The sequence below is a fragment of the Anarrhichthys ocellatus genome, unplaced genomic scaffold (genome assembly GCF_004355925.1).
Source record: "Anarrhichthys ocellatus isolate YVR2014 unplaced genomic scaffold, GSC_Weel_1.0 scaffold52, whole genome shotgun sequence".
NCBI lineage: Eukaryota > Metazoa > Chordata > Actinopteri > Perciformes > Anarhichadidae > Anarrhichthys > Anarrhichthys ocellatus.
In genome coordinates, this window is record NW_022280082.1 from 39,516 (window position 1) to 55,169 (window position 15,654).

At 40.8% G+C, this 15,654-nt stretch overlaps 2 protein-coding genes across 6 annotated transcripts in view; both read left to right on the forward strand.

Annotated features, from left to right (window-relative positions):
- Positions 1–13,347, forward strand: part of rab32a (RAB32a, member RAS oncogene family) — a 14,684-nt gene extending 1,337 nt beyond the window's left edge. The window contains exons 2-3 of the mRNA XM_031870235.1: positions 9,563–9,840; positions 12,042–13,347. Coding sequence (XP_031726095.1) covers positions 9,563–9,840; positions 12,042–12,191 — 428 coding nt within the window. The 3' untranslated portion in view covers positions 12,192–13,347. The remainder of the gene's footprint in view (positions 1–9,562; positions 9,841–12,041) is intronic.
- Positions 13,348–13,435: 88 nt separating this feature from the next.
- adgb (androglobin) overlaps positions 13,436–15,654 on the forward strand; it is a 36,244-nt gene continuing 34,025 nt past the window's right edge. For 3 of the 5 annotated variants that reach the window (XM_031870221.1, XM_031870224.1, XM_031870222.1), the window contains exons 1-2: positions 13,436–14,962; positions 15,424–15,580. In XM_031870221.1, coding sequence (XP_031726081.1) covers positions 14,892–14,962; positions 15,424–15,580 — 228 coding nt within the window. In that variant the 5' untranslated portion in view covers positions 13,436–14,891. Of the gene's footprint in view, positions 15,581–15,654 lie in introns of all 5 variants that reach the window. The other 2 variants (XM_031870223.1, XM_031870226.1) reach the window with 2 other exon arrangements.

Below are 15,654 nucleotides of genomic sequence, written 5' to 3' on the forward strand. Positions count from 1 at the left end.
TCTCTCTCTCTCTCTCTCTCTCTCTCTCTCTCTCTCTCTCTCTCTCTTCATGTTGGATCTGGATTATCTTCAGAGCCAAAAATACATCTCACATTATGGCTTGTGAAATTGCCTGGTCATATAAACTGTAACTCATAAGGCTGATTTACAGTGGATATTTTTATGTTGGGTGGAATGAGATCACATGGCTTCAGAGCTCTTTTGTGTGTGTGTGTGTGTGTGTGTGTGTGTGTGTGTGTGTGTGTGAGTGAGAGGATGCTCTTGGTGGCAAAGGGTCCAACTATTGTGCCGGCTTTTCTTTAGTTGCTGTAGCTGTAAATGGCACATTTTAAATCATGACAGTTTATGAATGCAACTTGTATGTGTTTTGTCCAGTTCCAGACTGAACAATCATGATCTCACATGTGCAGAGGACCGGTAGCAGTAGTTAATCATTCTCTCAGAAGGTGGCATTCGAAGAGAGGGGTGGGGGCGAAGGGTTGTCTGTGTGTAAAGAATTTGTCGTTATTGATTAATCTGCAGATTATGTTCTTAATTTATTTATTAAATGTCAGAAAATAGTGAAAAAGGGGTCATCCCAAAACTGTAGTCAACATATTTAATTAGCTTGTTTTGTCAGACCCAGAGTCTAACACTCCAAATATTCAGTTTGTTATCATAAAAGACCAAGAAAATAAGCAAATATTCACATTTGAGAACCTGCAAATAACTAACTACTACAAACTACTTGAAATAAAAAAACAAAACAAGTAATTGATAATGAAAATGCTCTGGCTATCAACAGCTGGCTGCTCTAAAGTCTTGCTACTGTGATGCAGTTCAGTTACGTACATTGTAACCCTGTTAACATTTTGATGTTTGTCTGCGGTGGGATGATAAACTGACTAATAATGATTATGTCTGCTGTCATTAAGATTGGATTTATTCACCATACAGTAGAAGTATACCACACCCTCCTGTCGATCGGCCCATAGCATCCAAAAGATTTAAAAGTAATCCGTTACTGAACCTGACTCCAAGTCACGGGTCTCCAGAGTTGATGCACATGCCAGAGCTGGAGATACTAACGGTGTAGGAGAATTTCAGTTTCTCCAAAATATTCAAGATGGTTGAAAGTCACCATGTGCAAGTGATTTAGCACCACATGCAACGCAGAGAATAGGGACTGTTTTCTAGTACATGCTGCTCAGACGGTCCTGGCCTGAAGTGGCAGTTATAGCTCCTTTCTTCCTCCTTAGTCTAAAATGTTTTATTGCCTGAGTATTTTATGAGTCAGCTGCTGTGGGTCATATATCCGTTGTGTACATACTGTAAGTAAGCTCAGATTAAAGGATATGTTCACGTATTTTCAAGTCTGTTCTATAACAAAACTCACATGCTTATACTGTATGCGCACGAGGGAATGCAAGTGAAAATGTCGACATATCCTTTCTTTATTTTTGTATCCTGTTAAAAGACAAACATGATCAGCCCTGCCTCTAGACATGTTGTATTCATACATTTTGAAAGTCACCATGGTTGCGCAGGTCCATCCTCTCCCTCAATCAAACAGACCTCATATGCTGAGACAGATCAGGACAGATGGTCAGAGTACTGCTGTTTTTTATATTTATTACATCGCTTACAGCGGTGACAGAAAGGGGCTGGATAGTTTGGTGTGTGTGTGTGTGTGTGTGTGGGGGGTTCGTTACAGACTGATTGGCGGTGTGGGCTACGTTCCCCCGCTGTCACTTGGGCCCTTGCAACACAAGCTCAGTGTGCAGGGGCATCTGTGACCGAGTGCCAGGGAAGGCCGTCTGCCTGTCACAGCCAGACAGCACTCGATCAGACGATCTGCAAGGGTAAATAAAACACTGACTCACACACACACACACACACACACACTTGGACTGATATGATAAGAGACAAAGGGAACACGCTTGCACGTATTTAGATTAACAGAACATGCACACACACTGTCTCCAGAAACAAAGTTTGAGGTTAGATAACACGGATCCTAAACCGTATTATTCACACCTACACCAAGGTCTGGCCTGAGGACACATCTCGGATAAAATAAGTAACGAAACGTGGGTGTGAAAGAGCAAAAGCTGGAGGTATAATTGCCAAGTCATTAAGACCAACCATTAAGCCATTTAATCATGCGGAAAAGGAGGAGGAATTATCCTCTTGGCAACGCTAAGAGCAACTTCTGAGTTGCGCTGACTTTTACCAACCATACTAATGATTACAGTCTGGGAGGAATGATGGTAATCAGAGGCTTCTACGAGATGGTTGCACCATGGAAGTCACTATGTGAAGTTCGAAGCTCTACCACCCCTTTTCACCCAAAATTGCTAGTCTCTCCTGGATTCGTCTATATACCATTGGACAGGATAATTACCACCATGGCATAGTGTAAAAAAGGCTGCACCTTGTAGCATCCAACGTTCCTGTAGGAGCCGGAGGTCGCACATTAACAGGATGTATGACGTGGTTTCCATCACAGTGCTAACCGGCCGTACTGTCAGGAAAATCCCTTTCTACATTGACCCCTGACACTAACATTAAGAACACCCTTTTCTTTCTCACTCAAATGCTGCCATTTTCCACGATTCAACACCTTCTGTTTTATTTATTTCTTTCTGTCTTTTGTCTGGATACTGGATGCATTTACCCTTTAAGGCTTCTGAAAATCCTGTTCACACCAAGGCCACAAAACCTGTGACAAAGTAGACAAGATTTGTTTTGATTTGTTTTAACCTTCTGAGACCAGCAGGATCGCCGGTGATCCCGGCCAACATTACTGTATTTAAGAGGCTGTAGCAATCTCAGACGACCTAATGAATCCATAATAACCATGTCGTAGCTTTTCAGGAAGTGAGAAAAAACCATCGGCAGATAGTTTAAATGGATCTTGTGTAATAATTACACAACAAGTGGAAACCTCTTAAAGAGATCTCGTCTGTCGGGGTCATATTGATCACTATAAGCATAACAAAAACAAATTATTGTCTTTATTTCTTATGCAGAGAGATTCCCATCTAATATTCAGAAGTATATTGATTGCATATTGAATATACATTAATGAAATGGAGAGCTTCGCTGTTTACTGAATTGTATTGACTGACATTGGGACTACTTGCTATCACTATAAGCAAATTATTTAAACAGCGTTTGTGTAGGAAGGATTCTGTCCCAAGCTTTTTGATACATATAAGCGGTTTCCACTGTGTTAGTATTTTGAGCTTAATTCCTGCAACCTTGTGCCAAAGCTTTATGTAGACCAGCCAACAATAAAGGGGAAACAAAGGCCATAGCGGTATAATTCAGACTCTGTTCAGTGCTGAAGGCCATTGTAAGTTCTCACATGCTACTCAGTGGAATTTGACCATGCCGGTCATGTGTTGTTCAGTCTCCCCTTTACAGCTCGTGCTGAAGACTACCTTAATGACTGGAGCCTGTGTTGTCTTTTATTTTAGTAGTTGGGAGGCCATGCGGGGAAGTTTCACAGCCGGTTGCCTCCTAACAACAGACGCAGACTGCTGCTGTTGCTACTGCCGTGTCTGGCTTGGACAGTTTCTATGGTAACCCACCCACAGGATAGCGATATGTACGACCGGAGAGGAAACTGGGGTTGCCACGGCTATGGATAATGATGAGACTCTTATTTCTGTTTCTCCCACACAAACAGTGTTCATACAGTGGCTGTAGCTAAACAGATTCTTTTTCATCATGTAGTTCTGTAACTGAAGATTTCGCGTGTTGATACCTAACCGCACTTGAGGTCATTTGTGTGGTAGATTGAAGTGAATTGTCCACGTTTTAAAGCCTTTGGAATTTCACAATAGTTAACTGTCTTTCTTTACGGACAGATTCAGATGTATACTTCTCTTTTAGTTTGTAGGCATGTTGAGCGTTTGAGGCAACAGCGCACGTCTTTGTTCTCTCTGCAGTCTCATGCTCCTCTGTGGCATTCAGTGAGTAAATAGTATATTGTTCACACAGCTCATTCCATCCCTGTGTTTTCTGCTGATTGGGTTAGCAGCATATGACAGTCATTAATGCTTTTTGTACAATTATTTTTGACCTTTATTTAAATGTAGATGATTGCTTCATTGAATTTCCATGTTTGGCTTTCTGGTTCCAGCTACTTAAATGTGATGATTCAATGTTTTGCATTGTCATACATAATAGGGCTGGCTGTGCTATTAATTACATTTTTATATAAATCGCAAAATATCTGTTTAAGGGGAAATGTGAGTCAAAATACCATTTTGAATGAAATACCGTGGTGCTGTGAGATGTCCTGGCCCACACATCATATTCTACACACAGAAACGCAGGCAGTATATGCGTCTTGTGAAATCTTTGTTGTTGAGGTTGCTGATGTTTTTCTATATGTACATGACTGTCCCGTAGTTTCTATTTTTATATAATGGTGTTAGTTATTCTCTGTTTGCTGCTAAAATAATACATATACGTAAATTAGCTTATAGCTATCTCTGGTACAGCTAAGAAGCTGTGCACTGTTCCTGTCAAAAAGAAAAATAATAAAAGTGTCACACAATGGATTATTTGATTAATAGAGAAAAAGATCAGTCCATTTTTCTTATTTTCAACAAATCCCAAAAAAAAATCAAAGCCGACAATGAACTGATCCTTCTAACATCTTCTATGTATCAAAAGCCAGATAAAGTGTATTCCTCTGTGCCATAGAAGTGTATTTAAAAACACATTCATGAGACACAACATTGCACTGAGTGACCTTGTCATTAGATTGTGATGAACATGTAGCACTGTAGTTTATTTTAAGTCATTTCCATGTCATTTTTTATCAATAAAAAAATGGAGAATATCACCAGCACCAACATGATGCACACTGATGTCATTCAACAAAGAGGGCTTTTGTTTACCAAAGCACTCGGGAGTAGTGCAGAATATTGTGTTGAACTTCAGCAACAGGAGTGGAAATGTAGTAAATGCAGCTGAATGATTATCAGGACTTCCTTATGAAGGTCAGGCATCATGGGATTTGCTGTCATTTAATATTAGCCACTTCTGTGTGGAGCTCCTTATCAATACCCCAAAGAACTCATTACACCATGCAGCAGTCGGGTGTAAGCGTGCGTGTGTGTGCACATGTGCAACTGCAATCACATCGGTGATATTGATTGATCTATCCACCCCGTACCCTTTTCCATCCAGCCGCCTCTTCCCCAGGAGGAGTGAGGTTGAAGGTGGGGTGAAGTCCCCACACATCGACCCAGCTATAAGGACTGGATGTCAGAAAATCAAGTGAAGTGTTGAATGTAGACGATGACATGATGGCTTCTCAAGTTTTGTCCTCAGCTCCGAGTATAGATGAATGATCATACTGATTCTCAAAATTAATTAGTTTTTTAATTAAAAAAAAAAAAGAAGTTAGAAGATATGTCAGAAAGCATGTGTGTACACGACAAGCTTCTTAAGGCAAGTCAGTGTTTGCTGGCCAACCTTGCAAGTCTGCACTTAATTTGTAACAGGTCCTAGTCCAAGGTGAGCAGACAAAGAAAAGCTATTTCAGCTATTGTCCCATCGTTGGTCCATGTTTTGATCAGAGCACAAAAGTCGTTTATGAATGTCAGGTCTGCTCACCTGTCCTTGTCGCTCTGTTCACACGATTTCGTTTACCTGAATAAAACATTGTGCACTGTATTCTTTACCTCTGGTGAATATTCAGTCTCTCCGTTCGGGCTAAACATTAAGCTGGAGCTGAGTCAGACCTTACAATAGAAGAAAAAGAAGACACGTGCCTTGGAAATGATTCAGCCATTATTTCTTTACATATTCTGCCTTTGCCTCCACTCTGCTGGATGTACGAGTTCTACAAGGCCTGGGAGTTAAAGCCTTTTTTTCAGTCTATCGACTCTTTATCCCACTGTGTCGTGTCTCTGGTGAATTCACCTGCGGTTATATCAGCTAAAATTAGACTCTCAATTATGAGCAATTACCGTCAGGCCCGTAGGCCCCACAGTGTATTCGCTCTCTCGCTCACACCCGCACTGCGCCATGCCTATCCAGATCCTTGCGCGGTTGGGTAAGAACCTACAGTAAAGTGAAAATATGCTGAGAGAAGCTGTGCTCACTGTTCCTCAATCCTGTTCTTGGTTCATTTTCTCAACTCTAACTCAGCTCTAGTGGTTGCAAATTGTCTAATACACTGTACAATTATGTTTGCCCTGTCGCCTTTCTTGTATTGGAGCAGTGTAGCAGAAAGATGTGCTGAATCTAAAATAGTACCAGGAGTCATTGGAAACCTGATATTATTGTAGAGACTCAATCTAAATTTAAGTTAAATGAGCAGGTGCTTTAACGGCACATGTCATACACGCCACCCAACACAAAGAAGAGTTAGTTCAACCAGAAAAAAATCCCTTGTTTGTAATCTGATGTCACAAGTTTAGACGACGACTAAATCTGAGTTATACATTTTTTTGGATGCTGCTATAGGTGTGTTCAGATCCGAAAACTAAAAGAGACCTATATTTTTAGTTAGACTTGAAAAAAATCTTAATATTGTGCAATAGAACTGATGATGGCACACAAGCTCAAAAACAGGAACCATATTTGGAAGCTTTCGCAAGATCTCTTGTGTGTTTGTGTGGTTAAAAACTACCGTTTATATGAAGAAAAAACACAGAGTAAAACCAACCATGACCCTCCAGCTTTGAATGTGAAACTGCTTTTTTGTTGTATGTGGACAAAGAGTTCTGAATGACTGTCTGAAACATAGTAGATGCCATTTTTTTAGCATGAAACGGCCTTCTGTCTGAAAATGTTTTGCATTCGAAACCCAGACTGTCTTGGTCATGATCAAAGTTATAGTCGGTGCATGCTTGTACTCAGTTCTTCTTTCGGTGGGCGTCAACCCACCGATGCGTTTTTCAGTTACTAACTAACCTGTTTTGGTTTTATTTTGAGCAACCAACTTATCTGCACCACAGTGGTTATAACAGAAGTCTGGTAATGCATGTTTTCTTATTATCAACAAATCCCATGAAAAGACCAAAACCAACAATAAATGAATCCCAATAACAAGTGTTGTCAGTATAGCCAAAGCATGATATGCTAGCTCTCTGCCATAGACCAACATTGTTGTTCAAGAACTATTCAAATCGCATCAATGCAACATGTTTCTTTATTACTTTGAACTTCATCCACAACTGTTTAAGGAAATGATTTAGTTGTCGTTGGAAAGCTAATATTTGTGGTCCATCCTTTAAACAGGACGAGAAGATGGGACAAATCAGCTTGCAGGCTAAGAGCAACATACAGGCTGGGGAAGCTTGAAAGAATCAAGAGACACATTGTTGGTTTTGGTCTTTTCATGGAATTTGTTGACGGTAAGAAAAATACAGAATATCAGCCTTATCGTTAATATTCGGGGTGTGTCTTTCCTCTGAGGAACACTACAAGCTAAAAGTTGTCAGATTGATGAAAGTTTGAGGAAGTCACTGTTGATTATCATACCCAGCAAAAAAACAATGGAGATGCAAAAAAGCAAAGGGAAGTTTAATAATGGAAAGAAAAAAAGGAGAAGGGCCCAGCTGCTTCTTATTATTACAGATTTACAATTTTAAATGAAGCAATCTGGGGCAGAAACCAAGGGATGTTTTTATCAGATAAATATGCTTGAAAGTGTGACGTCAGCCAAGTGTCGCCAGACATATACCTTTTGCCAGTTGAACCGCTGATTATAGATTCACTTCCCCCAAGTGAAGTGATGTGTGTAGAGGAGGAGATACATCAGAGCGCTGCTCTTGGAATTTTTTTTCTCACCTCAAGAGCCCATTTCCTCTTAAAGGTTTCATTTTAAGTGTGCTAATTAAAGCTACCACACAGAACTCTAACTTTGTGTTGAATTTGGCGGTCCTTTTGGACCCTGAGCATCAGGGTCCCTTTAGAAATCCTCTCATGTCACTTGACAGTCAGCCCCGCACAGTCCTGGTTCTGGTTCTCCCGTGCCTCCCTTCCCTCCAGCGGGCCCACCAATAGGATCTGGGCCTCCAGCAGCATGGTGTCGGTGTTGGCTCCCAGCGGGGACAGGCGGAGCAGTGAGGCTCTGCTCGGCTCCTGGCCGGCGGAGGAGATGGAGTTCGAGAGCTTTGCGCCTGGCAGGCTGCAGCGAAGCCGGATAGGTCTGTCCGCGGTGGGTTGGTTGATGCCGGAGGCCTGGAGACCGAGCTGAAGGTGTTTTCTTCTGAATCTGCGTGATTTTTGCACAGAATCCGACCTGGTGGCGCTGATGACGCGCATTAAGAAAAACTATATAGAAATAGCCAATCTCCCTGATGGTCTTGTTTTACGTATGTGGGCCAGATGGAGGCATCAGTATTAAATTGCTTCATATCCAGTTGAAAGTACCTCACATAACTTTTTAAGTATGGAAATGACCATGGAAATTTTAATTTGTTATGACTATAGTTATTAAGTCCTAGTGTCTGTAGTCGTTTCCCATCATGGGATGGCATCTAAAAGAAACTTGAATGCATTTCAAATACAAAATGAAAAATACCTCTAATTGATCTTTAAATAGTTGGTGGGATGTGAATACGATCAGTAGATTTTTAGAGATGTATAAAGCAAATGTGGTCCAGAAGAGACCTTCTTGGATTGATAGTGACACCACACATCCTGCTGGTAATTCCCCTCTCTTTGCCTTTGTGAAATATCGTCTCAGAGAATGACTACAGAGAAAGGGCTAATTATTATGGCAGATTACTGCTGCCGTTCTCTGTGCAGATTAGGCCCTTGGCAAATTAGGAAAACCAGGTCGGATTTTTTTGGCCACACTTGGAGGATGAAAATTGTTGAGCTCTCTCGTAGTTGTGACAAAATGGAGGAAGAAATGATCAGGGAAATGATGGAAGGCGAGTGTGCTTTAATTAGGGTTGTGGGGATTGGATCCAGGAGACACCTGGAGATGTTGGACTTAGTAATAACTTCAAAAAATGTTCAGTTGAAAGACTGAAGTCACATTGGACAGTGGAAGGGGCGGTTCCATGGGACTTGCTGATGGTAAATAAGTCTGTATGATGTAAGCAGAAGTTCATGAATTCTATTCTTTTTTGAGCTGAAAAACTTCAAAAAAAGCAGAGCATTGTTCATGTGAGAGGTTCATATTGATTGAGTAACCTTTTCACCCTGTAAAAGGGATTTCTAGGACCCCGTCACCTGCACAGACCGTATTGGCATAATGCAGATTTTAGCTATTGAAAGAACATTTTATTAATTGCGCATGTGATCAAAATATTTGTATGGACCACCAATCCAGTCTTAGTGCAGAGTCTCTCCAGGTGCCGACCTTAAACCATGAGCTGGCGTTGTGTTTTCAGAGAGGCTGGAGTATCAAGTGCAAAAGATAAACGATCACTGTAGTAGTCCTCTAGATCAGGGAGCGATCGGGTGGGTAAATAGAATGGGGTTTAAGGCAATTAAACTAATGAGATCTTCATGTGTGGTGTTGCAGTAATTGATGTGATGTTGCACCCTCTTTTACTCATCTAGCTTTTTTTACTAAATTCTCCTCCTATCCACTCAGGTCAGGAACGATTTGGGAACATGACGCGAGTGTACTACAAGGAGGCTGTGGGGGCCTTCGTGGTGTTCGATGTGACAAGGGGCTCCACATTTGAGGCGGTGTCTAAATGGAAGCGTGACCTTGACAGCAAGGTGAAGCTGGCTAATGGCAACCCCATCCCCTCAGTGCTGCTCGCCAATAAATGCGACCAGAAGAAAGACAGCTCCAACAACACGGCTCTAATGGACAATTTCTGCAAAGAGACCGGCTTTCTGGGCTGGTTTGAAACCTCAGCTAAGGTAAGCGATCAATACATTAGACGGAGAAGCTATAGATAAATATTCTCTCTGATGGTTTTTTACTAAAGTAGTAGTAGTAATGCCACACTATGAACCTTCTTCTCTGCAAGTAAAAGTCCTGCAAAACTGTTGGCAACAAAATGTACTTTTGTTTTGGACAATGTGTTTAGCTAACCGCTGACAGAACTACTCAGCCACTGCTAGGCACACAGCTTGGTGACTAAAATATAGTATTTGGCAAGATTGTTTACCGTGACTCATGATACATCGCTTGTTCTTGAGTTTGAATGAAGTGTGTTTTTACAAAGATGAGGGGTTTGCCAATTATGGGTTCTATTAATTCAATATAATGTTGGGTAGTTTAATGGTTAAAAAAAATCACATTTTGTAAATAAATCATGTATTTTTTATTAAAATCTACATTTGAAAAGTGAGGTAGTAGTAGTAGTAGTAGTAGTAGTAGTAGTAGTAGTTGTTGTAGTAGTAGTAGTAACAATAGCTGTGAAACAAATTAATGGAATAAACGGTACAATATTTCCCTTTGAAATGTGTGTACAGGTACCAAAAATGACAGTACTTAGTAAATCTAGTGTCTTTGTTTCCACAGCTGTTAGTCTGTGTTGTGAGGTGTGCCTGATGAAGTGCATACTCTCAATGCAATAAAATAAAACTCATCAGCGGGTAACTGTGTGAGAGCACGAAGGCTGACACAATGAAAATGCTGCCAGCAGAACTGCGTGTGCCACCTCGTGCTCCGGGATAAATCACTTCCTTTGTAAGATGCTGTTGTGTCTGACGAGTGCTCGAATCACCGTACTGTCAAATGTTCATCCTCTTAACTATGAGACTCCAGAGAAAAGCTTCCTCACGCGTTTCCCTCACCTCCTTTGCCGTCACATTTCTCTTTTTCGAATTCATCCTCAATGAGCCAAAAGACGCTTGCAAACACACACGTGCTTCTGCATGTTAAACTGAAACAACCTTTTGTACTTCCATGTTGAGGAATGCTGTGATGGGTTTTGGCAGCAGGAGTAAACTTAGTTAACTAATTCCAAATATGCTGAGGCCCTGCAGCTATGTCACGTGTTGTGTCATGTGAACTGAGGGTGTGTGTGTGTGTGTGTGTGTGTGTGTGTGTGAGTGATGTGTGCAAAGCCTTTCTGGCCATCTCATTTCTGTGAGTGCAATGAAGTGTTGTTGTTGTTTTGAGTGCCTGTCACCCTGGTTATAAACTCGACCTACAACAAAGCGTGATTGGTATTCTGTCAGTGAGTACCAAACTGTCTTTCAGTTTGAAGTGACAGAACACATTCCTTAACGTCGTACAAAAGAATAATTCATAACACTCACACTGAGATATGCATTGTTTTCATCACAGTCTGGAGGAGTTTGTGGCTGAGGAAGGTCAGTTTTTTTTTTAAAGGTTGAGGTGCTGTTAATTTTCTGTGGTCCTAGTCAGACTTTACTATGATGTAATCAACAACTTGGGCTCTCTTATTGGGATGTTCATCTGGTTCCGATTGGTGCACGGCACGCCCTCTACTCATTGTAAAATCATAAAAGTTTAAAAGAGATGTAGACAGTTCTCATAATCATGTTATTGTATTCACATGCACTTCCAATCAATTTACAGATTGGGACAGTACATTTGGACAAATGTTACCGGTACTTCTTGCCAGATTTCACTTTTTTTTTTTTAATTAAAAAGCAATTCGATTTGTGTTGCTAATTTAATTCTTGACTTTTGACACTCAATTTTCTTTTCTACAAGCAATTTGTAAAATATATTTTACCCCTTTTACCTAAGGTGTCCAAGCCTCTTTGTAAACATCTTTGTTACCATAGAGTCCGGAGAAAGGCCATTAATAATCATTACCTCTTCAACCCAAGGGACGACAGTGTGAAGGACAAAAGCAAATGGCGTTTTTTACCTTGTCTCTGCTGGTCTCAGATCTCTGGTAACCGTCTCTGTCTCCCAGCTGTTGCTTTAACAGGCTGGCTCATATAAATGGGTTTTGAGTAGACTTTCGAAGCAATTCTGAAAAGATGCTTAAAGGCTGTGATTCCTACTGAAGCAAAGAAATGGACTAGTGTCTGAATAGTCACTAAGGTGTAAATGTACAACTTTTTCTGTACGACAAAAATAATGTGAAAAAAAAGTCTTATCACCACACTGACGGACTGCTCTGACCTTTTCCTAGGACAACATCAACGTGGACGAGGCAGCACGTTTCCTGGTAGAGAGCGTCCTGGCTAACGACAAAGGGTTGCCGTATGAGGAGAGCAATGGAGAGCGGATCAAACTGGACCAGGAGACTGTGGCTGCTGAGAGCAAGTCAGGCTGCTGTTGACACTCAATCCATTCAAATTAGCCATGCGCCTCCCTTTGGGGGGGGGTCCAACCCTAGCACCCAGGCTGTGGCTCTCAGTCCTCTACTGCAGCTTCTCTGAGGAATATGAATTCTTGGGTCCTCAAAGCTCCAGAATATTCTCCTCTCTGCACTGATGCCCGGTCGACCTGCACGTCCAAGTGTTTCATTGTAGTTCTCCCTGCCCAATTTTATCTTGATGTTGTCACAAATGATGTCGCTGCCTCTATAAAGCTGTTTCCTTCTTTGTCCCACGCCTCTAAACCTCAGCATCTTTATGATTGAGTTTTTCTCAGTGCATATTTCCCTGATTCTGTATTCCACCATCAACTATACACCCTACCCAGCCCACCACACTTGAACCCTGCTGCTCCTCCTGTTAACCTGACGGCCTCTGAAGCCCTGGACTATACCACCCCTGAGAAGGGGTGCAAACTAAACAGAAATTGGCGAAACACAAGCTAGAAAACAACACGTAGCCTCTTAATTTCTGTCTGTTTGGTCTATTCTCTCTCAGTATCTTTGTCGTTCAGCATTTATCTGTGAAACAGGATACGTTATTGTTCAGTGTGGAGGTATTCCTTCAATTCACATAGATGGACATGAATGACAATCATTCTTTTACAGCACACACTTTTGTGTTTCCAGCTGTTCTTTAGACTACTGTGTAAAACATAAGCAATTGGGCCTAGCAGTTAAGCATTATGAAAGTGTTATCATATCTCATATTGCTGTCATGAATTGTTGTCTTTATGCCATATTTTCTCTGACGTTATGTGCCATAATACAGTTTATGTTAATTAGAGGGGAATACTTTTTCTTCGTCACTCCAAACACTTACAAAGACACAGACGGACAATACAGTCTAATAATGATACTATATGAGACACCAGTATGAATATGTAGGTCTGATTTAGGGTTTGTCTGTTTTCGTTTTTGTTTGTTTCTTATGTGTTGGGTCTTGCATTATGCAATTGGTGAGACTTAAAAAACGGAATCAGACAGCAGACTACTCTCTTGTACATTAGTGTTCAAATTAAATATGAAGGATTTTTTTAAACATTGAGTTGAGATTAAGTTTACATGTAAAACTACATTGAATGTACAAGACCAAAATAGAATAAACATTTTAGCAGAATTTTGCTGTCTCTGTTGAATTAATGCAATTCATTTAAATATGTTCATCTGTGTGTATGTGTCTGTATCTCTATGTATACACATACATACACAAATTGTATATAATAACAAAACCCTGGGGCAATGTTGGTGTTGCTCAACACGCTTTATGATTAATTCAATCTTATAACCTTCTGAGCTACAAACTATGTGAATTAATAAATCGGGTACTTAAACCACAGTATTTGGCTCAAATGCAACAGAAACATTTTGTTTCCCTGTGTGGATTTATCTCCCAAGAAAATATTTCAGATTATAACAATACTTGTTTTTACCAGCACATAGCCAACTGAGCTTGGATTATTCTTATGAACACACTTCTTAAGTTATTAGCATGCTGCACAAGCAATAATGTCTTGAGACTGGGATGTAAGATGGCATTGCTTTGGTATTTCCATGCAACAGGTGAACTGCAGAACACTACAGAGTGACAGTAGACATCACTCTGACTGCATTTGATGAACGATCGAGTGGTAACATCAATGTATATATGAAAACATGCCTAATTATTCGTCATTCTAATGAAATGCACAGATTAATGGCCAATGATTAGGTCAATGGCCATAATAAGACTGTATAGTGTGCAGAACAAGCACTGGCACAGTTGTTTCTATTTGAGTTACATAATGTTTGAGAAAACACTAGTGATATGTTTCCCTCGAAGAAACTTGTGGCACAGAGTACAATAGATGAAGTTGTATGTGTGAAAAGTACGAGTACTGTGTGTGTGTGTGTGTGTGTGTGTGTGTGTGTGTGTGTGTGTGTGTTCGTGAGAGAGACACACACAAAGGACCATGTGATTCCACTCAGGAAACAGTGTGTGATAGTCATCAGACACTGTGCTCTCACCACTACAGCTTGTTCTCTTTCACACACCTAACTGTTGTCCGGACCAGGAAATACAACGATGGCATGCCAGTTGTGTGGTGTGCAAGCATTACTGCAGTGCCAAAACTGAAATCCACATCAAAGTATGTCAGCATGCATTTCAGAGAAAGTAGCAAATTGGACAGCATTCTGATGTATTGTGTTGTGTTGTCTATATTTCCTTGTAAGTGGTGCTACAATCCTGCGGTTTTACAGTATGAGCCATATGTGTGTGCATCACATGACAGACTTGAGGCAGTGCAATGCAATCCAATACCATGCATGGCCTTCAGGAAAATGAACCCTTTGTGAAGCTTCTACTATTACGCTTTTATCAAGATGGTTCCAGAAAGGTATTGATTCATCTCTGCAGCACATTTTGAGGCTATATTTTGCAATATATTCCATAATTCTATCAGTTTATAGACAGGACAATGAGGCCAGGTGTTTGGTTGATTACGTGTCGTTACTCTGAAGTTACTCTCTGTAATTGTAAACATAGACTGTACATAAGGTTGCAAATTACCAAGTGACGCAACAGCTCCAGACCCCGCCCACGTTAGAGCTACGTTCCTTAGCAACATAACCAAACAAATGCACCTCCGGCCTACTACTTGACTTGTTCGGATATAGTGCAATATGTCCAAGCCAAAAGTCAGGAAAAGGGAGACCTCCTCAAGTAGAGTCTCTTCATCCGACCGACAGACTGAGTGAGTTGTAATGCTGGCTATTAGCGTTAATTAAGGTCAGCTGTGGTTAGCATTAGCGTTAGCAACATATCATCAAATAAACTAATTAAGTTAGCTAGCGTTCAGGAAGCTTGCTAATCCTGACAGAACGTCATACTCAAACTTTGGCTGGTTTCATTGTGTTATTTAGGTTAATACACAGATGCAGTGACCCTAACGTTATATATCAATATGTTGCAGCCACTTTAGAAGTTAACTAACTTCTCATACGTCTAAATACAGTCTTTGATCATCATGAAGGAGACAGCTAGCCAGTATAAGCTAATGTCAACTCCACTATGAAAGGGTAAACAGGACTTTGGTGGGTTTACTCTCGAGATTGAATCTCTGGTAGCTACTGAGCTGGCTCATTTCGCTGCTCAATATTGACAAAAGGGAAGCCAAGAACAAATGAAAGGAAGAGTTATGTGTCATCCTTTCAGAGCAGCGTCCCTAGTAGCCTCCTCTGAGAGCCTAGCAGGCGTTTGGAGATGCAGATTTCCCATTTGGCCAGAGTGGAATGATGCAGAAGTCAACAAGGAGAAATGGGACTCGAGTAAAGGAGCTGAAGATGGGAAGACGAACAAGAGTCACAATGCTGTAAATCTGGAGTATAAATGAATTGAATTTGCCATCAGCAATATATACTTTACAGTGTATAGGACATCACATAT